Source organism: Accipiter gentilis, chromosome 15 (assembly GCF_929443795.1).
Source record: "Accipiter gentilis chromosome 15, bAccGen1.1, whole genome shotgun sequence".
In the NCBI taxonomy this organism is placed as follows: Eukaryota; Metazoa; Chordata; class Aves; order Accipitriformes; family Accipitridae; genus Astur; species Astur gentilis.
In genome coordinates this window covers 9,565,035-9,590,457 of record NC_064894.1, presented here as the reverse complement: position 1 = coordinate 9,590,457, position 25,423 = coordinate 9,565,035, and the positions used below count along the sequence as shown (strand labels likewise).

Here is a 25,423-nt window from a genome sequence, read left to right as displayed (position 1 = left end):
GACAGTGTTAGGTTATTAAATGTAAGTAGTTTTGACTATTTCTAGATAAGCCAAGCACAGTATTTCATAGTTTACTGTTTATGTACTATGATTCCTGACTAATAGATCTGCTCTGACGCATTGTAGCTGAATTTAGCTACCAATGGTACTTTGGTGTTTTTTTGACAGACGTGTCTGCCTTTAATTGGTAGTGCTTGTTAGCAATGTTAGGAGCAAATGGATTAGAGTTGCTGGATCACTGAATGTCTCATTCTGATAAGGATTATGCTGTTGTTGCTGTGAAGGCAGTAGTTGCAGAAAGTCTGGGGAGGACCTCTAAGGATCGCCTGCACCAGGGGTGTACCTGTGCCAAGCTGTGGCACAGAGGCCCTTGCCCAGTAAATGAAGCAGCTTGGATCTGCCATGGCCCAGGGGACATATTGGACATGGTGGAATGTGGTGGTTTTTAAAGCGAGTTTGTTTTCCTCCATAGCTTTATTTCTAGGCAGGTCACGTTTATTTAAAACTTCAAAGGGTTGCTTGTCTAGCCCATTTTGAGAGTCTAGCATTCAGTTTATCATTTGAAGGTACTTCCTGACATACAATCTTAATCTTTTAGGAAATTTGAAAAAATGACTACTTATCCCATTGTCGGGGTAAAATGAACTAGTGTTTTGATTTTTCTTCTTTATGTAATAGCTGTCTTATTCAGAGGCTCTGGGTGGTCTGTAGAAACTTCAGGTGAAGGAGAAAATAGATCCAGTTTGCTCAGCCTGTACTCGTGTTGTTTTGTAAAACTTGTGAATCTTAGTTGCTCTTTCCAAAGTTTTCTTCTATTTACCTACTTCTGTTAAAACTTGATATCTGAACTAGAGGCAGCCCTCTGCCTGATGTTTTGTGTATTGAGAAGAGCAGAACCCCTGCTTTCTGTTCCTTGTATTGCAGTGCTTCTGTAATGTAGTCAAGAAGAAACTACTTTTTTAAAAGGCTCTGGGAATTTCTGACTGCCAAACCACTTTAAGCTGCTGCATAGCTTAGATTTACCCCCTTTTTTTTTTTTTTCCTTGTATATTCAATCACTCCCCTCCCCCCCCAAAAAAAATAAAAAAATAAAAAATTGTGTATTCAAATAATACAGTTCAGGGAGTTGAAAAGCCTGGACTAATGTGCAGGGAGTTTCTGAACAAGTTAAACTATCTGCAGATATGTAGTCTTCTGAGTAGATATTAGTAGTCTAGCTGTTCTTTAAAGTCTTGGACAATGTGCTGCTTATAGCTGAAGGGTGTGTTTGCTGTTCTTTATCTGGGAATTCATCTGTGTTTCCTTTGAAGATATGTTGCTTAATGCCAGTCCTACATTTATTATATTATTACCCAGCTTCAATTTGCTAGTCACTTTTGTCAAGAGTCTAAACTACTACTTTAATATGTATTAGTGAAAGTTGCCTTTAGGTAAGACTACAGCCAACAAAAAATCCCAGAAAATCAGTAACATGGTAGCAAATTCCCATGGCTTTAATTCTGTAAGCTTTAGATTTGTGGGTTTTTTTATTATATTATTATTTTTTATTAGTTTACTAATCAAGTAGTCTGCATGGTGAAGTTTGTTTTGGGTACAAATATTTTCAGGATTTCCACGCTGTTATGGTTACAGGTCTTTTGTAATGTTATGAAACAAGTGTGAATGGATCAACTTGGAGAATATTATTAAATGTCAGCATGCTTGTTTAAAAAACAAGCCCCTTTCTGCTAGACCCTGGAAATCTTTAAGAACTCACAATACCCTTATAAGGATGGACTTAGCCTTCCGGAAATGTATGGTATTGCCAGTAATAACTCTCTTCATTTAGCAACTTACTATCAAAAGGAAGAGGAAATGAATTTTGCATCTTCAGAAAAGCCATATTATTTACACTGTTGTTTGTTTTTTGTTTGTTTTTTTTTTGTTTGGGTTTTTTTTTTTAAAGGATGCATATTAGGATTCACAAGGAAAACTAGGCTTCTTTATATGGAAAATAGAAACCATTATTTAGTTCCCTTTTACTCTGAGGGGAATAGCTGAGTGAGAGGGCTCTACCTACTCACTTCCAGGAGGCAAGATGCCACAAACACTGTCTTGCTACTTAGGAATTGCTTCCAAGTTGGTTGTAATCTTTTAAATTTTCCTGGGCTGTGAACATGTATAGTAAGTAGCTCATGTCTCTAAGGAAAAATTTAGAAATCTGCTTGCTGCTGAAATAAAACATCTTTGGGATGCTCTGAATGCTGTTCCAATTCTTCTGTTTTTTGTGACTTTTTCTATAATGAAAATGTTAATTAGGAATCAATTTTAAAAAGAATTTGAATTCCAAATGATACCTATTGTATCATAAAAATGTTTAAGAGATTATAATATTATTTAGCTATTTATGTCTTTTAATAATTACAGCATTAGGAAGACACTGGTATTATAACATGAATATCATTAGTGCTGAGAAGCCTACAGAAATAGCTGCAAATAAAAGCTGCAAATAAAATCAGAAGGGCACTGAAGGGCACTGTATTCTAGACATTTCAATTCAAAGTTTAAAAAATGCTGGTGCTGTTCCTGTTTAGTGCTTATTTTAGGTGCTGATCATTCAGCTGGGACTCCATATACTAGAAATAAGCATAAAGGTTTTCACACAGACATGAGCATCAGTTCACAATTTTAACAGTTTTAAGGTTTCACTTAAGGACCTCCTTTGTATTTAAAAATAGTCAGATCTGATTATTAACCCTTTTCAGATATTGTAATAATGTGATAGTGTGTGTTACTGGTGTGCAAGTCTTTAATGTGGAGGGGTGAAAACTTGATCTACAGCCTTCTGTCTTGAAACTCAAGGTGTATATATCAATGTACTAATATAGTATCTAGTGTTGTAATGTTTATAGTAAAGCAGGGTTGGGTTAGAATGACTTACTAAGAAATAATTCAGCAGAGTCAGTTTTCACATAGCTGCAGTAAATGTCACCATAATGGAGTTAGTGTGAGGTAGGCAGGGTTGTATTTCTATAAAGTAGTAGACTTTATTCTTTGAATGTGTGGTTTGTTGTTCACAGTATTTTAGTGTTTGGTGAGGCTAGAGCACAGGTGGTATAAAGTTTTTCTCTGTTCCTCTCTGTTCCTTTCTTGTAATGGCACAAGTTTCTTTGGAACCAGGTTTTACTTTCTTCTGACTCATTTTCTCATGCAATTCAGTGTCTTTAAATAGGTGTGTACCTCCACAAGGGAAGGTATAGCATGGGGGCATGGCAGGACTGCTTCCTTGGGTGGTGGTGCCATTTCATACCTGTTTACCTAACAGATTTATTTATGACTTTTATTTAATGACTTCCCTGAGTAATTTTTCTTTTGATTTTTACTCTTCTTTCTTTGTAGCACTAACAGCAATGTCTTAACAATGAATTATATCTAAGATGTGCTTTACAAGGCATATGTAAAATTCATACTTTGTCCACAACATAATTTTATTGCCTAGTGGCATATTGATGAAATGTGACAAATTGGTTTGAGGATAATAGCACTTCTGATGTTTTTCCTGTAGATCTCCAACTATTTTTTTAAAAATGATTACTGTTTAGAAGGGTGTTTGATGCACTGGCAATCTTGAATCTGCTGATAGCAGTGACCTGTCACACTTTGATTCCTTGGAGCAGCAAGTCAGGCTGTGTTCTTGAAACCAGAGCTTTTTTTCAAGCTTGTGACAGTGATTCACTTTTCTTTATAGTTTGAGACTGTAGAGAGGGTGAAAGGAGAAGAATCCACACAATTATATGTTAAATTTCTTGTGTTACTGCAGAAGTTTGTATGTTGGTTGTAAAATGGCCTGTAGAGTGAACTGAAGCTTGCTGTGACAAATGTAAGCTAAACAGTTGTGGTCAATTTTGGTCTCTGAAATATTTCTGAATGTTAATTCTGGTCAGGGATGAGGGACTAAATTGTAGCAAATAAAACCTACTTTTTTCATTTTCTTCATTTGCTTGCTGTTTGAAATTGTTTTGAAGGTACATACTGAAAAACTTATGTTCTGTAGATTTCCATTCTGAGTATTTAATCCCTTCTGAATGATGTGGAAAAAGAAGTGTTGAAGGCTTTGTTGTGAGATGTTTAAATGAATACTCTTGAGTTAGAATTGTTTTTGTCTTGAAAGTTTAGATGCCATTACTAGTGTTTGCTCTAAACTGATTGCTTTCAGCTTGGTGGCAGTCTTGGTGATAATTCTTGAAATAGGAGGAGGATGGGGATTTCTGTTTTCTTTTCCAAACAAAATCATCTTTCCCTGACATGTCTTTGCAGATAGAGACATTAACAGAATATGGTTATACATTTGGTGCCTGAAAAGCAATGGAAACTAAGCTCAACAGGCTTTTTTGAGGAGGGGGGTGGAGGCCAAGGAGTGGAGTGTGCACATTTATAATGACTGCTGAGCTGGAAAGATAGCAGGGTGGGGTTTTTTTGTGTGTGTGTGTTTGTTTTGTTGTTTGTTGTGTTGTTCCCCCCCCCCCCCCCCCCCCCCCCCCCAGGATTTATTAACATTTTTAGTTTTATGTATTCAGCTTTTGTGATGGCAGTATCCAGCTTCTTTTGGAATATTTTACTCATGGGTAGAACAACTTTAAACTACGGTGTGCATAGCAAGCAGAAACATCAAGGAGTGTAACACATGACTGATTACTACTTCCCTTGATTTACAACTTATGCTTGAAAGATTGAAGTATGAAGGTTTTTTGGACTGAATAGTAGTTCACATTAAATTAGGGAGTGTATCAATGATGTATATAGTTCACTTTTTCTGTTTCAGATGGGTTTATATGTGATTTTTATACTGCAGTCTGCGCTTCCTGTACTGTAACCCTTTTAAATATAACTGCACACATCTAAAAGGCTAGATGAGTGCTTCTGTTAGGTCTTCTCTACTTTGAGAAGGTGGATGCTAGAGAAAGATGGATATGCTGAAGATAAGTATGCACAGGGCTGTATGCCCCAGACTATGAATATCTTCTCATGAAAAGATATTGTAACTTTGCTTCCTTTTCCCCCTTCTTCCTCCCTTACCCTTTCCAACCTAGACCTTTGCTTCTTCCTGCCTATTTCAGGAGCTTTACACCTTACCCCTGCGTGAGTGCTAACATCCTGAATTCACATTTCTTGTACAAGTTGCTTTGCTTCGCTCTGTTGCCGTCCTTCCTTTCACCTTTGTCAGCTGCTCCAGGAGCGGTGGAGAGGAGCCTTCCTGTTGATTCTGCAGAAGAGACTTAGTAGGGAGATGGGTAGTCATTCAGGGCAGGGAAGAGAAAGGGAGGTGTAATCCCTTTTTGCAGTGGCTGAGGGAAACTGTGGTGGTCCCTCCCTCCTTCTAGGTGTGACTGACAAAGCTTCTGTTAGTCAAGGTGTACTCAACAGCTGTGGGGATTTCTTGGTGGGTGGTTTTGTGGGTTTATTTATTTGTTTGCTTGGGTGGGGTTTTTTTTGTTTTGTTTTTCTTCCCCAGCAGTCTTTTAGTTCAGTTCTTGTTCTGATCACAAAGGAGTGATATAATTAGACAATAAACTATCAGGGTCCTAAGGATGCTGAGGCTGGGAAAGCAAGCTTTTTTTTTCTTCAGATGATTTTTTGGATCCAGTTCACCACATAGCCTCAAAGATTTATGTCAAGGAAAGGGAGGAGCTGCCTTTGGAGGCTGGGGTGGGGAAGGGAGTCATGGGTTTTTAAACTGACTCAATGCCTGAGTATAAGCTCAGGTGGTATGGGGCAGGTCAGCTAACCCTTGCCACGTTGTTCATGTACTTGCAAGCGCTAGTTTGATATGCCTTTAAATTGGTACGGTTGCTGGGGAACAGAATTTTTGTTTACTAATCTATTTTGGTTTGTTCTCTTTCAGGTCTCCCTTGCAATTATGGAGTTTTAGAAGAATAAGGTAGTGTGGAGGGGGAATCCCCCTCTGCACACTTGAGGTAGTTCACTTTTGGAATTTTCTATGGACAAGAATATTTGTTATATAAGATGGTGAAATAAGACTTCTAAAAATATATATTTATAAATATTTATTTGGATCAAGTGCCAAACAGCAGTACAAAGATTTCTAATGGCAGCTCAATAAAACTGGATTTACATCCTTGGAATTACAAATTTTTTAAGGCACTGTGTTGTGTACTGAATTGGAGTGCCTTCATACACTTAAGGGTTGTTCCCCTTAAGGAGAGGAGCAGCTTTAGAAGTGAAGATGAGTTCTCTCATGCCAGACTGCACTTCGAAGTGTCGATCTCTACAGCATGCTTTGGATGTTATTTCTGTAGTAACCAGAGGAAGTGAAGGCCAGATCAAGGCCTTTCTCTCTTCTTACTGCTACAATGCTGCAACTATAAAGGATGCCTTTGGTAGAAACGTTATACATCTTGCTTCGTCTTGTGGCAAAAAAGGTGTGCTAGACTGGTTGGCTGAGACCAAAGGAGTAGATCTCTTGGCAAAAGACAAAGAATCTGGGTGGACAGCTTTGCACAGAAGTATATTTTATGGATACATTGATTGTGTTTTGTCATTACTGAAGGTGAGTGATTTGCAACTGTAGTTTTCTTTAGTATCTACAATTTTTAGAGTTGTATTGGTTATGCAAATGTGGGTTTTTAAACTTGACTGAAAGCCTCTTAAAGGTTGTCTTAGTACTGTGTTTAGGTCACAGTGCATTGATTTACTTGAAGGTTGTCCCTGTGTTCATAAAAGATGTCTGCCTTTGCCTATGCAGAAATCAGCACTGAGTAAGAATCCCTGATGAATTGTGGACTTCCCTGAAGACTGGTTTGTGTGGATGGTATCAGGGTCAAGATCTTAAAAGTGGAGAGTGATCAGATTAAAGATACTCTAAAAATAGACTCTTAAGTAATTATACCAATTAGTGTTTTTAGAGAACATAAAATAATGAAAGCTTAAATGGAGTTATAATTAGAAATGAATCTTGCACTGGAGAGAATAAGCACTTCAAGATATGGACCATTTTATTAAGCAAATCCCCATTTCATTCATATTTTTAACCAGGGCTTTTGCTCAGTTCCCCTTGTTCCTTTCTTGCAATTGGTGTTTCTTCCCTACCACTTAGCAAGTTGTGTATATTTTTGTTTGCTCTTCCTTCTGTTCCTCCTGTCCCAAGTACAGCAAAGGGAAGAGCTACATATGGTTGAGATGTTCAGGGTCCCTTTAACCACATGAGAAAATGAAATGTTTGTGATTCAGGGTTACTTAAAAGCAAACCTTTTAAGGCAGAGAATTTTCCATTTTGAGTTCAGCCTTTTTAAATTGCAGTGACTCACCATTTGTAAATATAAAACTCTCTGCTTTCAACAAGATTTTAAAAAAATGGTGTGGATCCAGTATTTTTTTCATTCTTAAAGGTCTGATAACTGTTAAATATATCTTTCATGTGCTGTACCCTTTCATAGTGAGGAGGTTTTCATTAAATTTAACAAAAGTAGGTGTTTGTATGAGAATTGCACATGATTCTGTTCTCTGTAAAACTAGAAACTGTATGTGATGTATGAAAAAGTAATCGGTCCTCTAGTGTGTGTGTATATATCTGTATCTTTGATATTTGCTTACAGAAGGCCTGTAGAGGTTTCCCCAGACATATTTTCTGTCAGTTGCATAAATGAGTGAGATTTTTCTGATAGCTAGCTCTGCTGATTTTCTTCTATGAAGCAGAATGAAACCACTCACGGAGAGTGCTCTGCCTCCCAGTTCCTTAACTGAAGTCTTTCTGCTGTACTGCCTTATAAAAAGGGTATGTTCTTAAAGTATTAGAGCAACAACAGGAAGGGATTATAGAATAGAATTACGAAATAGCTGAGCTAGAAAGAGATCTCTGAAAGTTGTCTAGTTCAACCCCCATGCTCGAGCAAGGTCAGCTAGAGCATGTTGCCTAGGGCTGTGTCGAGTTGGATTTTGAACGGAGACTCAGACATCTCTGTTCCAATGTTTTAATACCAGTGCAGTAAAAATAGGGTTTAGGTTTAAACAGAATTTCTTATATTTCAATTTGTGTCCATTACCACTTGTCCTGCCACTGGATATCACTGCGATCCCCACCCCTCACCTCCAATCAGGTATGTACTATACACGTTGGTAAGACTCTCCCCCCTCACCCCTCAACCTTCTCTAAGCTAAGCATCCCAGTTCGCAGCCTCTACTTACATGTCAGATGCCTCAGTCATTATTTTCATGGTCTTTTGCTGGACTTGCACCTGTATGTCCATGTCTGTCTTGTACTGGGGAGTCCAGACCTGAACCCAGCACTCCAGCTGTGGCTTGCCAGTGCTGAGTAATGCCTGCTGGCAACACTCCCACATGCAGCCCTGGATGCTTTCACCGTTCTTAGCTGTGAGGACACATTAATGGCTTGTGGTCAACTGCTTGTCCACCAGGAGCCCCAGGTCCTTTTCTGCCAAGCTGCTTTCCAGCCAGTTGGCCTCCAGCTGTGCTGGGTTATTCCTCTCCAGGGCCAGGATTTGCATTTCCCTTTGTTGAACGTCATGAGGTTCCTCTCAGCCCATTGCTCCAGCCTGTCAAGGTCCCTCTGAATGGCAGCACAACCCTCTGGCTTATCAGCTGCTCCTCCTGGTCTTGTATCATTATCAGCCTTGCTGAGGGTGTACTCTGTCCTGTCGTCTGGGTCGTCACTGAAATTGTTAAGCAGTACTGGGCCCAGAATCTACCTCTGGGGTACTCAGCTAGTGTGGATGACAGACTTCTGTTGTGGGCTGGAGGCAGTTATGACTTATTCTCAGATTGTACCTAACTACAAGTTTTGTCACTCAGCAATTGGGTTTTGTTTTTACAAATTCGGACCATGTGAATATCACTGCAGCCTCTGTTCTGCTTATAAATGACTTACACAACTGTCAAAGAGAAGAATATCCAGCTACCTGTTAAATCATAAAAATAGGTTAGTCTTTCTGTCATATAGTGAATTAATATCAACACTGTTGCTAGTACGGCTGCCTTTATAATTTGGAGAATGTATGTGGTTGTTCTTCTGGCTAGTGTTTTTCCAAATGAAGTTGCGGGTTAAAATCCCTACTGCAGATGTGGCTAGCTGTCCTTCTGTCATGCTTGAATGAATTGTGCTCCCTTGATTTTTGTATTTCATGTGTTTACCTCTTAAGTGTGATATTCTCTAAGGTTTTCCTTTATATTAGTCAAGAGCTGTGATATGTGGGTACAGCTGTATTATGCATTAGGTTCTGCTTGGGGATATCTGCAGTTCTTCACTTCAGGGATGGGATTGATGACATGTGACTTCCTTAAAACCAATGCTGGTGTAGCAGCACTTTTTTGTATTGAGAAAACAGTATTTACAGAGAATATCTACATCTCTCTGAGTTCCGAAGGAATGACCTGTTAATACTGCATATTTCTGAAGCTTCCCTGCTGCTGTCTTGTCTGTCTGCTCATGTCCTCTTGCCTTTTCTCAGCAACTGTGAACCACTGTTCCCTGTTTGTTTTCAAAGCCATAGTAGATTTTTTTAAATTTTTCTCACTTCTCCAGCTTGTCAAAACTGATTCTGTAAATATGCCAATGTAAGAAAATGTGTTCTTCAAAGCTGGTAAATGCATTTTTGGTAAATACTTGCACTTCCTAGATGGCAGTGCTTTATCTTCAAGTGTGTTTCCTTTGTGTTTCACTGATTACATCTTATTACTCAATCAGTATTCATACAATAAAATCCCAGTTAATAAATCAACATGATGTATGCGTGGCTGAACAGAATTGCACTGTTTTTTTGAGATATGCTTACAGTCTACTTGAATCTGAAGATTTTCTTTTATCAATGTTAAAATTCATTAAAAGATTTGTTAGGAGTTAAAATTAACTTCTGTTCTTCTCTTCCCCTCCTCTCCTTCTCTTTCAGCATGGTGTTAGTCTGTACATTCAAGATAAAGAAGGCTTGTCAGCCCTGGATCTTGTGATGAAAGATAGGCCAATCCACGTGGTGTTCAAGAAAACTGGTAGGAAATCAAATAGCTTAAATTGTATTTTACAAGGAGATTTGTTTCAACAGTCTATTAATGTATGTACCAGTGCAGACAATATTTTCTGTATCTGATTAGGACTGTGTAAGTTATGAGATTCCTGAAGACAGGGGGTCACTAATATCATAAGACAGCAGGTGCAGAATGTTGGTAGTAGGCACAGGATGCATGTGTAGCAAAAATGAAGGAATAATGACTAATTTAGAGGTTTAAAAAAAAAAAAAAAAAAGCAAGTGATATAATAGGTGACCCAAAGAGTTTGTGGAGACTCCATCCTTGGAGATACTCAAAACCTGAGAGAACATCATCCTGGGCAACCTTCTCTAGCTGACCCCGCTTTAGCAGAGGTGTTGGACTAGATGGTCTCCAGAGGTGCCTTTCAACCTCAGTTACTCTGTCATTTTTCTCTTTTATCTCAATTCAAGTTGCCAGAGAGACTTCAATGTCTTTGAATTTGATAGAGTAGTTTACATCACTTCTGTGTCTTTTGTGAAGAGAGAGAGTATGTTCCTTAATCTTCAAAATATTTTTTAGACAAGGTAGCTTGATACAAGCTAGTTACAGTCACTCTAAATACAATTTCTCCAAACAGGAAATGAGTATGTAAGAGTAACTCTGAGCACACAAGTTTTTCTTTGACAGGGGAGTAGTTTTTCTAGTAGATTTATTTATTTTTGTGCTGTTTTATACTTTTTTATGCCCTTTCTTTCTCCTTTTCTCCATGCCCCCAAGTTCAGTCTTGTACAGTGAAACATGTTCTTTTCAGCTTATTTCCAGTCAGTTTAAGTAATTTTGGTTACACAGATCCTGAGTTTTGGCTATTTTTAATTTTATCTTGCAAAATATGTTAAAATGCTTTAATGTTTTTAATATTGGTGCAACATGATCAAATATACATTGATTTCAGTTTTTTACTCATAAGAAAATGGTGTTCAGATTATCACTAACTGAGAGGTTATTTAAAAAATATGAAGTGTTAGTTTTTGGCCACATCTCTGATTTGAAAGTGTTTATGGTTTTCGTACATGACAGCATAATGTTTTTTGGGAAATGCTACTAAATTGAAGCAAAGCATGTATAACCTAAGGTGGTGGTAGTAGTTATCTTTTGAAAGCATAGCAAGTAAATCTGCTGCTGAGGAATGTTTGCATTTTCCGCAACTGGAAAATATGTATAAGTAATGTCAATCATCTTTACATTATTGTTAAAATATTTTGTCATAGCACCTTACTGCTCGTAAGAATTAATATTTTTAAAGTTCAGTTTTAGGTAAAAAACAGCTTTCCTCTTAAAATTTTAAGTAGAAACAGCAGGAGTTGCTTTTCAAAGTCAGTATGCACAAGACTGGTAAATTTACAAGCTGCAGAGGGAATTTTTTTCATTGCAGATCCCACAGAAGTCTACACCTGGGGAAACAATATAAATTTTACTTTGGGTCATGGCGGTCAACAGGGTAAACATCATCCTGAATTGGTGGACCTTTTTCCTCGGAATGGCGTGTATATCAAACAGGTATTCCTAATGTATTACATAGGCCCCTTTCTCGGTGCACTTGGGAGGGGTGTGTGAAGGGGAAGAAGTATCGAAGACGTTACCAAGTTGTGAAAATTTGCATGGAAGAAAAAAGTTGGGTCTGTGTTTTTTTTGTTGTGTTTGGCTTTGGTGTTTTGTTCCCTCCTCCCTGCCCCATCTCTTTTTCTTTCTTCCTAGTTATTTCTCAGCAAGCAGTTTCCATCGATCTGGCAAGCAGCTTAGAGCAGTTAGAGTACTAGAGTAGGCCTGCTGTATTATACTTTTGCTGCTTTCTACTCTCACCCCGCCCCAATCACCCTCAATGAAATCGTGGTTCTCTATTTTGGTGGGGAGAATTTTTTTATTTTTTTTAAATATGATTTACCTTGGATATATGGCTGGTACACCATTAAATAAGTTCAGAGTTTCCGAGTTCCTGTGCAACTCCCATACTGAATGGAAGTGGGGCAATGAATCTGCTTGATACATGTTGAATTAAAATTCTTCTTGTGTTGAAAGCAGCATGTGCTGTTAAGCATGCTTCCTGTAGCAGTAGTTTTGTCCCTGATAACTTCTTGGGACTTCAGTTTAAGAATGATTGAAAGTTTAAAGTACCACTTGAACAAGCATTCAGGGCAGACAATCTGTGCTGCAGTCTTTTAATATGTTTCCTTCAGCTTTTCCGAGGCAGTGTTGTTGCCCTGAAAACTCAGTCTTTTGAGCTTCTGTTAGGCTGTAGGGCCATGCTTGAACTTATTTTAAAAAAAAACAAACTGTAGGTCTGTTCAGGTAGGTTAAAGCAGTACAGAATAAATTTAAAGCAAATATTTTGTGTTCCTTGTGTCTTGATTTGGCTTTAATACTAGTATCTTACTCATATTTTTACGAACAGATCTTTAATAAAGCTGAACTTCATTACAATGTAGGTTTGGCAGGTGTTTTCAGATTATCCAAGAAAATTAATTTGTCCTGTACTGCCTCCTCCCTACCCCTTTTTTCCCCTTTTTCTTTCAGGTGGTACTCTGCAAATTCCACTCTGTGTTCCTTTCCCACAAAGGTCAAGTTTATACGTGTGGACATGGACAAGGAGGACGCTTGGGTCATGGTGATGAACAAACATGCCTGGTATGCTGTCTTATGCTATCTCGTGTAGTCTAGCACCATGTTTCTTTTATTTCAAACAGCAAGTCTAAAAAGTCAATTAGAATTTCTGTGAGTGTACTTTCAAAATGAGTTTGCTGTTGATTTCAGACAAACCCCCTTGCTCCTCACCAAATCACAGAAAAAATCCTCTCCAGTACTACTACAGAGGTGGTAGAGAGCAGAAGAATGTACATTTAAATATATTTTAATCTAAGATAGCTAGATACTGTGGTCAAACTTCTGTGTTATGGCTGAGTTGTTTTAAAGGCTAGCTGATGCCAGATAAGTGGAAACAAATGGTTTTTTGGCTGGGCTGGCTTCTTAAATAGGTTTGTGATGCCATCTGATGAGTGTCAAGCCTGGCACAAAGGAAACAGCAATACTGTAGTGGCATGAAAAGTGGTAGTAGGGTTGCTTCTTACTAGACTTGCACAGTTATTAAGCGAAAACTCGCCTATCGTTTTCATTTGAATAGTATGTTGTTGCACTATGCAGAAACAAAATTTGGGAAGACTAAGGTATGGTGACAATGCAATTCTCAGACTTTAGTATCTTATCCTGTGCACTCTACCTGGTAGTGTGCATTTAGGTTGCAGCACAATAATTTTTTAAAATTTCTAATATCAAGTATCTGGTAGAACTTGGTATTATGTTGCTAGATGTTATAGTGAAGACTGGAGCTCAATTCTTAATGCTTTTTTATAAAAAATGTGGTTCTGTGAAATCAGAATTTTTTTGCGGATTGCTGTTTTGAAATTGGGATGTTATCCAGTTAAATAAAGGAGAACTTACATTAGAGTGCATGAAGAGTCAAAGATACAGAACTGTTTCCTTATTCTGTGGAATTTTCTTAGGATTATCCTGGGTTTTGGAGGGAGAAATCTTTATTGCTTGTGGTAATTTAAAAAGAAAAACTAAAGAGGTAATAGTTAATGTTTGTCCAGCTGTCCTGAAGATATAGTTTCCAACCTAATTTCAGAGCAGGTAGTTTAAAAAACATCTCCCCTGATAGCAGAGAATGCATTTCAAATGAACATAGTTTGTCTTACTGCATTGGATGCGGTAGTTATGTCAATGAGTGTATTGTATGTTCAAGTGCATTTTCATCTCTAGGTCACTATTTGGTCATGACTTTCTGTTGGTGTAACTTTAGTTTCATAGATGGTCACTGGCTAATATCAAACCAGTATATTTTTATATCAATATTTTTTTTTTTCTTGTTCAGGTTCCAAGACTTGTGGAAGGCTTAGCTGGCCATCACTGCTCCCAGATAGCTGCAGCTAAGGATCATACTGTTGTTCTAACAGAAGATGGATATGTTTACACATTTGGTTTAAATACTTTCCATCAATTGGGTATTCTTCCTCCTCCTCCTAACTGCAGTGTTCCTAGACAGGTAAAAATAACATCAGTCAATGCATTGTTGTGGCTTTTTTTTTTTTTTTTTTTTTTTTTTTTTGTAACAGAAAGTAAAATGTGAAGATTGTGGAAGCAACTTTAAAACTTTTTCAGGACAATAAAGTCAAATGTGAGTTCAGATAAAATCTTGATTCTGTGTTATCATACATCTCAATCTTAAATACTTAACTGTGTCCTGATAAACATCTTAGTTTGTAACCTGAACTGTACCAAAGTTTGTAGCGCTAGGTATGATACAAGGTACAATTGCCAAAACCCTTTTCTTCCCCAAATTGTTCTGTAGCTGAAATGACTTAAAAGTAATAGGTATGTGTTACTTGAGATTCATGCTCTTTATTCCTTTTGAATCACTGGATGATGGATCTCAGGGTTTGATAGTTGTGTCCTTTGCTGGAAACACTGTTGATTCTGGAGTCATAATGCTTTGGGAAAAACAGCAACAGGGAAGAGAGGGTATGGGCATCAGCAACTTGACTATATTTCTGTGCTCAATCTCTTAACTTTTTCTAATTTTTTACTTTTTTTTTTTAAGTAAGAAAGAGTTACATTACCTTTTATTGAAAGGAAGCTTCATGTGGAGTAGAACAACATTGTACTACCAGTGTTATAAAAGTAGGAAAGAATAATTGGCCAAAGTGCAACAGGATAGCATTTTGGGGTACAATGGGATGCTCTTCAGTAGTGTAATGACAGCAGTATTTGCTTTGATCTTCATTGTCTTGATCTGGAAAATCAAGTTAAATTTGGTGGAATTAGTAGTATAGTGTTCTGAAGTGTGTTTAGGGCATTAGGACTTCCAAGCTGAAACTTTTCAGCTGACACTTTTGCAGCACCTGAGTCTTCTTTGGCTGTCTTACACATGTCCTGTGCAGTCTTGTTCAACATCTTACCTATGAAGACAGCTTAAGAAGATTTGATTGTAGTTCTGATTAGATAATGCAAAAATTTTACTTCTTTTTGTCACTAGTGCAATAGTGCACCACTTGACAAACTTCTGAAATAATCCTGTCTTAATAGACTATGTGGATTGATATCAATGCTTCATCCTTATTGACTTTAGGACTTAAATGTTGTCAGAAGTTTGTACATGTGAAATTCACCTGTTGCTGCTTAATATTAAGATGTACTTTGGGTTTGTGCTTAGGTTCAGGCAAAAAACCTGAAAGGTAGAATGGTGATTGGAGTGGCTGCAGGCAGATTCCATACAGTGCTATGGACTAAGGAAGCAGTGTATACCATGGGGCTGAATGGCGGCCAACTAGGTAAGGTAGAAGTGTTCTGAAAGTAAAACCCAGCCATTAAAAGATGTTACTCGTACTAAAGCTGTCATCTGCTTCTTACAGCAGAAGCCTGGTTAAAGCTTTCTCTTTTCTCTCTCTGTTTTTTCATTTGTTTGTTTGTTTTTTGTGTGTGTTTTTTTTTTTTTTAAACTCAGTCTGATGACATTATCCCTTCACACTGCTTTTGAAGAATATTTTTTCATTACCGCCAGTCACTTCCACATTTTGAGATGATGGGAGCTAGTCAGACTTAGCTCTGTTATTTGAACTCTGTAATTATTTTGCCTTCCATGTATCTTGTGGTGCTGTTACTGAAGACTTCCAGGAAACAGAATGTTGCTGTTTGTGTTGCAAATTACCCCAAGGCATGCTTGTCTTCTTCAGGCAGTCTGGCTGGTACTGCCCTGAATAAATTACAAACTAGCATTCAGCTCTCTTGTCTATGTCCTTTCACCATGAGCTGTAAAGATGCTACTGATAACTTTTTCCATACTGACTTTGTAAACTGAAATGCTTGCCCACATCTAGAATTTTTTTCAACAACGCCACTAGCAGAATCTTCACTTAACTCAGTATTATTCTGAAGTCAAGAAAGAACCTAATAAAAATGTATTGCCAACTAGTGAACTTCTTGATTTGTTGTATGAATGGGATATTTTAATTGCTTTTGTCTTTTTTGATAAACAGGTATTGCAATGTTGGTTTGGATTTGCATTTCCGCAGTTCTGTATCTGTGTGCAAACAAAACTGTTAGCTAGCTCTGGTACTTACAGTTAATCTGCATCAGTTCTGGCATCAGGTTCAGACACTTTTTTGTGTTCCTATTTAAGATTGCAAAGGTATGTGAAAAAACTTGTCTTTGTCAGAGAAGTATCTTACTAGTGAATATTTTGTTTGGTTTTGGTCTTTTTTATATGTACCCATTATATAAGTTGTTTTTGTGGTTGCTTGTGGTGTTGAGATTATTCTGGTGTGCACATGGCCCAGTGCAGTACCATCCAGACAGTAATTGGATGGTAAGCTGTATAGTTGTGTCAGCTGGGCACTATGACAGACCTGTGGTAATAAACCTTGCCTCTTCAAGATGTTTGGGCATAGCACTACACTGTGATATGACAGAGTTGCTTCCAGCTTTAGAGGTAGCTCTGCTGCTTGTTCTGGATATTTGTGCCCTGATCCACTCTGTTATGCAGATATGAATGCACACAGAGCAGGGTTATGTTATGTATGAGATTGTGTTAGGTTTCTTGATGCTGCAGAGCAGCAATGGCCTGATTATTTATTTATTTATTTATTAAAATATGTTTTCAGAGATCTTACATTACCGCTCCAACCTTGTCTGTTGTTTCACATAACTGCCTGCCTTCATGCTTACATGCACTTAGAGTAATTTTTATGACAAGCCTGTTTGGTATCTTCCAGTGGCTGAAACAATCTATATTTATGCCAGTGTGATAGTATTTCTAGTGTCTTGAACTGTACTGTGACCAAATGTTCTTTCTTTGGGATCAAAAGCAGTACCACTACAGAGTCTAACAGCATTAAATAGTTTTCCCTGTAGAATATGCCTTATGTCATTTTGTGTATCAAATATTGAATGTTTTGTGGTGTTTGTGGTGAACTAACAAGTATATGTGGTGGGTCTCTTACCTGTCTAATTATTTTGAAGATGTATTATCTAACTACCTAAAATATCTTTTAGAATTTAAAGGTTCTTCAAAGTAGTGTAGCAAAGTGTCCTTTAAATGTACAATGTGTGGAATGGCAAATAATGTTTTTGGGGTGTGTTGTATTTTCTAGGTTATCTGCTGGATCCTAATGGAGAAAAATGCGTAACTGCACCACGCCAAGTTTCTGCTCTACACCACAAAGATATCTCTGTGTCCTTGGTCTCTGCAAGTGATGGCGCTACAGTATGCGTTACTGAAAGAGGAGATATTTATTTACTTGCAGACTATCAGTGCAAAAAGATGGCTTCCAAGTATGTGTTACTTTTCTAATTTGTCATGAAGTACAATAGGTGAAGATTTCACTGTAGACTTATACTTGCAAGCTATTTTAAAGATTTTTGTGCATAGAGAGAATAGAGTGCTCCTGAGTTTTGTTCATTTGCAGTTCTTTCATATAAACGGTGGCTTTTTTGTTTGTTTGTTTATTTGTTTTTGTTATCAGATGAGGCTAAGGTGCCACTCGCTCGTTACCAAAGATATTTTAAAAAAACATACTAAGAGGAAATATTTTGTGCCACAGGCTTAAAAATATTGAAACTGGTATTTTTTGTTCCTCTCTTAGCCTGAATTTGTATAAATGCATCTTGGTAGAGGTGTTAAAGATCTGCTATTCTATTTAGTTATGTTGTTATGATTTTGAATCAGTAATTTGGGGTCTGAATTTCATAATTAATGTGTGGCTCTAGTATGCTATAGAGGGTAATTTAGGTTGCAAGGGGGACCTTGTGGCATCGTCTGGACCATATGCTAACACCTGGATGTAAAACCTGTTGAAGAAACTGGGCCTGTGACTCATAAATTTAGGAAATTATTTGATCCCATTCTCTCTTACTTAGTTTGCAATAACAGATTAGAAGAGGTAATTAGCATTTTTTCCCAGCTAACTCCCAGTTAGCTTTTCAGCTTCACTTCAAATTCTAACTATTTATTGACAGGTTATAGTTTAATGATTATTTTATACTTCTTCTTCTACATGGTTGTCAATGAAGGTGCTGGCACTTGGAGAAACTTAATACTATGTACTGCGCTCTTATACTAAGAAACTAAAAAGAGAGAATGTGTATGGTTTTGATCAGGTAAAAAACAAACCCTGCCAAAAACCTGAGAAATGGCCTACTGGGACAGGACAGGTCTTCTAATACAAACAGCTAAAGGAAATTTATACAACTATAATTTTTGTAATGCTGAAGATCAAAGCTAAATCATATACTGGTTTTCACTTACAGAATTTTATGAAGAACCTGTGGATATGATGTGACTTAAAAGCAAAGCAAAAATTACAATCTACTAATAGTATTTTATTAGCAGTTATGTTAGTAATACCAGTGGGGAGAAACTAAACTTAAGTAATTTTTCAGTGTCACTACCTCAACTATATTTTTTTTACTGCTTCTCTAAATGAAAAAGGTCACTCTGTCATAGAAGCAACATAAGTACACAATGAAGAAATACTAATTTAACCTTTTGTGTTCTTCCAGACAGCTGAACCTTAAAAAAGTTCTTGTTAATGGGGGATATTTGGAATATAAGGTAGATACCCAGCATCTTAAAGAAAATGGTGGCCAGAAGATTTGCATTCTAGCGCTGGATGAAGCTGGAAGAGTAAGTTGTGTCTCTAGAAATCGTAGCAAGCTACATACTGATTAATCAAACCTTAAACATAAGACAGGACAAAATCATGCAAAGAAAATACCCAATTCATTTCTATATAGCTGATAGTGATTTTTTTTATTATTATTATTTTTAAAGGGCTATGGGAAGAATATGGAAGTAATGTACAGTAGCTTATTTTTAAATCTGTGAACATCTAATGGCTTTTCAGTGAATGTGTAAACTTTGTTTTCACATACATAAGTGGTTATATAGCGTACATGGTCTGGTGTTTTCGTTTGGGTTTTTTTTGCCCCCTGTCTCTCCTCTCACCCCACCTACCCAGTCACCTTTACACCCTTTGGAAGTAGTCTCAGATGTAGTCTCTGAACTTGAATTTTTAGAGCCTTTGGTGAAAAGCAGCTGTTCCGTAGATGAGATGTCCCTTTTATTGTTGGAAAGTTGCAGCTAAACCTGGTGAATGATTTAGTATTTATAGTTAAATGTAGACACTGTGTTTTCTTACAGCTGGAATACTGTGCTGGATTTATTGTTTTCTTCCCTTATTCTTTCATAGAGTAAGTTTATAGGACCTGTCAAAACACCAGCCTTTTCCAGATCTGCTCGCTGGGAAATCTAAAACTTCAGTGCCATCTAGTGGTGTTTACAAAAAGGTTTCGTTACTGAAATGCTGCCTTAAAGAGTGTTAAAAACTGAGCTTGTATATCAAAATAGGGAGCAGTGTGGGTATTTCCTTTTCTTTCCTTGCATTTAACTGAATTATGTTTTGGGATGATCTTACCTGTTTATTAGGTCATTAGTTGTCTCGGAGATTATAAACTTCCAGTCAGTATTTTTTGATGTGAGGTTTAGCCTCTAGCATCTGTAGTATTGATAGTGCCCTTTCAACATCTTTGTGACACTGCTTTAGCAGCAAGAAACCACTTTTGTCTTCCTGCATCAGTGGAACTGTGTCAACCTACATTTCATATGTTTCCATGCTGAATACTGGCAAATGCTGGGATCTTAAGTGCTTTTAGGCATTATAAATTATTGAGTAAGGAGAGGGATGGGATCTTAATACTTCTGTTTCCTGAATCAACGCTTCCTGGTCTGGCTTGATTGTACTTTCTTTGTGGGTACTGTTTAGCCTAGAAAAGAGAAGGCTTAAGGAGGATCTTATCGATGTATATACATACTTGAAGGTAAGAGGTAAAGAAGATGGAGCCAGGCTCTTTTCAGTGGTGCCCCATGGCAGCAGAACCAGAGGCAACGGGCACAAAGGAAAGAAAGGAGGCTCTGTCAGAACATCAGGAAGCACTTTTTCACTGTGAGCGTGATTGAGCACTTGCGCAGGTTGCCCATGGAGGTTGTGGAGTCTCCATCCTTGGAGATATTCAGAAGCTCTCTGGACATGGTCCTGGGCAACTGTCTCTGGGTGGCCCTGCTTGAGCAGGGGGTTGGACGAGATAACCTCCAGAGGTCCCTTCCAACCTCAACCATTCTGTGATTCTGTGGGGCTGAGAGGAAGAAGGAAATAGGCTACTCGAATTCTTTAGTCCCCTCCTTATGTAGGTGTTAACAGACCTGTGCAGGTTCTTCCATGGGAGAAGACAAAAGCCCAACTTCAGCACCGCTAATGCCACATCTTGGCTTTACCTTGTGTGGGATTGTTGCGTCGTGCTCACTTTTTTCAGATGTCTGCAGTATACCTTGTTGGGGTCCTGCTGTGCATGCAGTTCTTCACATTTCTGTTGAATGTTTTGAAGTCTGTGTTTGGTCACGATCTCCATTCCAAAGCCTTAGCTGGTACAGAGAAACTTGAGATTTTTGTCAAACAATTAACAGAAAATGGTTTAAATTTTTGGTGTGCTAGTTTTGAATTTCACCTGGTTTATAAGCAAACTGGTTGGACATATCTGTAAATTAAGACCTAGATTAAACTTGTTTCTTGCCTTGATGACACCTTTTGCTGTCCTTGTTGAAATGTCAGTAAAAACTGTCCTATAGATGACTGCTGTGAAGATGTTAGAATATTTAGAGAAGCTTTTCAAATGCCCTCCGTGGGCAAATGGATCTTGATATCATGATAGATTTTCCCTGTTTTACTTGTGGGTTTCTTTGTAATAGATGCTCGTAATACTTTAGGATATAATTTTGAAGAATATCTTTCTCCTTTTATATGCAACTTCAAGATGGCATGTTCTTGTGTTTTAAAAAAGTAGCGTGTACTATGTAACTGCTTTTATATGATATAAAGATTTCCCCTTTCTCTGAAAAAATGGTATTATAGGTGTTTTGCTGGAAGTCATCTAACAACTCCATGAAGCAGTGTCGTTGGGTGTATGGCCGGCAAGTCTTCATGTCCGACGTTGCTTTAAATGGGAACGAAATAATGTTTGTCACGCAGGATGGTGAAGCATTTACAGGGAAGTGGCTGGAAGAAGGAAAAAAAATCTCAGAAAAGAAAGGTTAGCTGTGATTTCTTAATAGTTTTTAAGTACTTCAAATCAATATAAAAGTTTAATCGACTCTTTACAGTGTCTAACAGTATTATATGGTGAGTTCGTTCTTTCCTCTGTGGCTGACGGCTGGTAGCATTGACCACTACTGTTCTCTTTCCTCAGTAATGCTAAGATTTACTTAGTTTGCAGCCTTCAGTTATCCTTCAGGTGGAACCTTCCAGGAAGAAAAGTACTTCTGAAGAGTAATAGTAGTACAAGAGTCCTGTGTAGTGATCTTGTCACATATTAGATGACCAGTCCTAAGAGACTGGCATTGAATAAAAGAATGAGCATGTACTTGCTTGCGCTGCTAAGTCTGTGAAACCTTATGTTTCCCAGACCCTTATCTGGGCATGATACAGGGTCCAGAGCAATTTCCACCTTATTAACTTGGCTCATATTGCTGAGAGTAGGTCCCGACTGATTTTTTTTCTGTGAGGAAGATACCTGTCTACTATAGGACAAGATTTTAATTGAAACTGTCAGCCCTGTTAATGTAGGGATCTTAAAACTCTATGGATATAAATAGATTTACTTCCAACCTGGAATGTATTTGAACTTTATAGCTTTAAGTTGCAGTTCTACTTCCTTTGATACCGAGATTCCATCTTTAGTTTTATCAGTCCATTTTTGCATTCTTTCACAGCAAAAATCTTTCCTCTGTTGCTCAATCCAGAGTCGAATACTAGTTCTGCTCTGTTGCTACTTCCTTTTATTCTACACATCTGTCTAGTTGATGTTAGTCACTGATTTGTAATGAATGAGAGCTGGGTTTTTTGAAAGGTTTTAATGAATGTGGTGAATGGTGTGTATGTATTCAGTTATCCAGTTCTTGAAAAATAATCCAGTATTCAGAGAAAATCACATTTTTTCAATAGTATTTTATTAGTTTGAGTATAATTTAAACTGATATAATATGAAGTCTCAAGGCAATTGTATTGTATCTGCTGTAATTGATATGACAGGAAAAGAAAACAATGTTGCACTGCTGTACACTGATGCACAGCTTGTTTCATTCCACAAGAGGTCGCATTGAATGTTAGATGGAGTGTTTTCCCTTACATGAAAAAGTGGCAAAACACTTCCACAAGAAGTTCTGGATAAAAACTCTCCTATATGTAATGTAAAGTCTTACTGTTAAAACCTCTTCCTGCATTTCAGTTAAGTGAGCTGAAATCTTCAGCATAATTTAGCCTTATTCAGTGACTCAGTGTCTCCATCAATGGACTTACAGAAATCCTAAATCTTGCCGTTTTGTTATATCAGTTGCATTTTAATTAGCTGGACCTTTCTGTGTTTTGGGTTTTTTTTTCCAATCTTTTTTTTGTTTTAGCAGAACTTGTATCAAACCTTCAGAATTCTTCATGTGATGTGTCTTGTGAACATGATACAAACAGTGTGTATGAAAGAATTCGACTTCAGAAGCTTACTTTTGTCCACCGAGCTGTTAGTATTGCCACTGATCCTAATGGTTGCAATTTTGCTGTTTTACAGTCAGATCCTAAAACAAGGTATATTCAAAATACCAACAACTGTAATTTTTCTCTCTTTTTTGTGTGTGTGATTGCAATTAAATCATTCTGCTTTTCAAAACCATTTTTGGCTCATACAGGAGACACAGTAAATGTGGTTTTCCATACTGCTAGAGAATAGCACTTGTTAGTAAACACTGTGTTGAAGTTACCCAAAGACCTCAGCTTACATATTTCCATAATTAGTATAGATAGTGTTGATGTTTTATCTAAAGTGTTTAATGCAAGCATTTGCGCTGTATTTCTTAACACACTCTGAGCTCTAAATATTGTAGAAATTCACCCCTTTGGTGATCACCAATAATCAGCTTTTAAATAAAAGTGAAAACTGGATCTTTCTTTCTTTGGAAAAAATGTTTCAGGTGAAATGAGTAAGTAGAGCACTGAACCATGTTCCTTGCGCTCTCATAATGGTTTCCAATATATCTGATAAGTAAATATTAGCTTTTTTTCCTTACTGCTTTGGATTGTAATATGAAATACAGCAAACATTTCTGTGTTTTCTTGTTAGAAAAATAAGATGAAGATAAGATAGTTCTGATAGTACATATTTATTGGCTACATTATAAAGACAAAATACTATATTTTATATTCTGAAGCTAGACAGATATTACATATATGGTTTAATTGCCTAAATACCATATTATTAGTTCTTTTTGTGAAGAATAGGACAAGAAATGTTGAGTAGTCCAGCAATGTAAAAAAAAACCCAAACAAACCAAATGGAAACAACCTCATCCTCTTCATTAAACATACTATGTAAAATTTTATGGAGCTTGTAAATAGTGGGGTTTTTTGATGGATTTCATTTTGTTCTAGTCTCTATGAAATTCCCAGTGTGTCATTATCAAGTTTTGGAGAGGATTTTGGCAAACTGTTAGATGAAACAGATGAAATGGACAGCATCCATGATGTGACTTTTCAGATTGGCACAAGAACTTACCCCGTGCACAAATACATCTTGGCTGTACGCTCTGACTTCTTCAAGAAGCTGTTTGTTTCCAGTGACAACCAGCTAGACGCTCCAGACATCTATCGTAAAGACGAAGATGCTGTTGGATGTGATCTTTATGTAATAGAGAAAGTTCATCCAGATCTGTTCGCATACCTTCTGCAGTTCATATACACTGATACTTGTGATCTTTTGACTCATGGTTATAAACCAAAAATCCTGCATAAAGGAAAATCAGAAGAATATCAAGATACTTTAATTTCTAACCTGAGCAAAATGAGTTTTGATGAAAATGTTAATGGAAAGTCTGCATATGAGATTTATAGAAATAATCAAGTGCAAGTTATAAATGAAAAACAGAAGAGCAAATCTAAAAAAGGCAAAGTTGCCGGTGAAGAAGCTAACCTCATAAAAATGTTGCAGAGTGCTGCAAAGAAGTTTGGACTCAGCAATTTAAGTGGAAGGTAGGTGAAAGGAAATGCATTTATATTCTGGCAAGCTCTTCACGGAGCGTTTTTATCTAAGGTGGTCTAACTTTAGGTGATATTAAAGTAGAAGGCTATTTGGGGTTGACAAGTTTGCCTTTTTTTCTTGTTTTATTGTTTGTAAGTGTAAAAGTTTACAGCACACACCATGTCATCTCTTTAAATCAACATCAGTTTGTTCTGATGCTCTTCACTAAGAGATAGCATGTATGACCTTCTCGATATATCAGAAGCAGACTTTCTTAGTATGATTATGTATGCAAAGCATCATTTTTCAATAGGCTTCTATATGATGGAAATGTGCTGTTGGCCCTTACTGTGTCCTAGAACCTCTTGGACATTTGTATTTAAAACATCTGTCCTGTGTATCCTTTAAGGCATGAGCTCTCTGAGACTTATATGATGTAAATCATCTGATTTTCCAGAATGACTGTCATAAAACATCATACTTGCTTTGTTAGAGATGGCTGATCTAACTGAGTTTTAGTCCTGTGAATTTCTACTCTGTGGTCCATAGCCTACAGTTTTTCTATAGGCAGTGGACAGTAGTGTAAAACAACACAAAGCAAAGTTAAATTCTTTTTTAACTGATGCGTTTTTAATGTTATGTGGTGAAACTAGTGGAATTGAGACCAAATGTCTCTGTAGAAACTGTATTATTGGGTTGCGTGGGGGTTTTTTCTGCATTTGTCTTTTCCTTTCAAAGGAGGGAGTGAGCTTTTTCAGGGCAGTTTTCTTCACTGTGTTTTTTGCAAATGCCAAAGTTAATCAGCAAAGATGTGAAACTGCTGCTAAAATTGAGTTCCCAAGTAAAATCTCCATGTTAAAGCACTTTCCCTTTGAAAGCATATTGGTTTGTAATCCACCAGCAGCACTCCTGTGTCTTTACCATCCCATTCACAAGCCTCCTTGATGAATCAGGGTGCTAAAGAAGCTTGTGCTGAAACATCCATCTCTTCCAAACCACTGTTTTTGCTCAGATAACTGACTGGTAGCAGTATATACAAGTCCTAGATTTTTGACCCTCTGGTGTTGGACTTCGGCCTTTACTATAGCAGTATAGCTTTCATCTACGATAATAAATAAGATAGCTAAGATGTGGAAAGAATGTCAGTTACATTTTACATCTGCAGTGAAGACTTTTAAGGAACAACTGGCCCTTTCTAGTTTTCTGTGATGAATGATTTAGATCCTTTTTCATATTCACAATATGAGCCCACTGAAGTGCTGTTACTTTGTGAAACTGTTCTTCTTAA

The 25,423-nt window shown here is 37.3% G+C and overlaps 1 protein-coding gene across 6 annotated transcripts in view; it reads left to right on the top strand.

Moving 5' to 3' along the window:
* IBTK (inhibitor of Bruton tyrosine kinase) overlaps positions 1 to 25,423 on the top strand; it is a 61,679-nt gene that overhangs the window by 1,179 nt on the left and 35,077 nt on the right. For 3 of the 6 annotated variants that reach the window (XM_049817696.1, XM_049817695.1, XM_049817692.1), the window contains exons 2-12: positions 5,882 to 6,547; positions 9,900 to 9,996; positions 11,408 to 11,532; positions 12,547 to 12,657; positions 13,901 to 14,071; positions 15,239 to 15,356; positions 17,175 to 17,355; positions 18,583 to 18,706; positions 20,988 to 21,165; positions 22,532 to 22,709; positions 23,550 to 24,146. In XM_049817696.1, coding sequence (XP_049673653.1) covers positions 6,224 to 6,547; positions 9,900 to 9,996; positions 11,408 to 11,532; positions 12,547 to 12,657; positions 13,901 to 14,071; positions 15,239 to 15,356; positions 17,175 to 17,355; positions 18,583 to 18,706; positions 20,988 to 21,165; positions 22,532 to 22,709; positions 23,550 to 24,146 — 2,204 coding nt within the window. In that variant the 5' untranslated portion in view covers positions 5,882 to 6,223. Of the gene's footprint in view, positions 1 to 1,912; positions 2,164 to 5,881; positions 6,548 to 9,899; positions 9,997 to 11,407; positions 11,533 to 12,546; positions 12,658 to 13,900; positions 14,072 to 15,238; positions 15,357 to 17,174; positions 17,356 to 18,582; positions 18,707 to 20,987; positions 21,166 to 22,531; positions 22,710 to 23,549; positions 24,147 to 25,423 lie in introns of those variants that run through there. The other 3 variants (XM_049817697.1, XM_049817694.1, XM_049817693.1) reach the window with 2 other exon arrangements.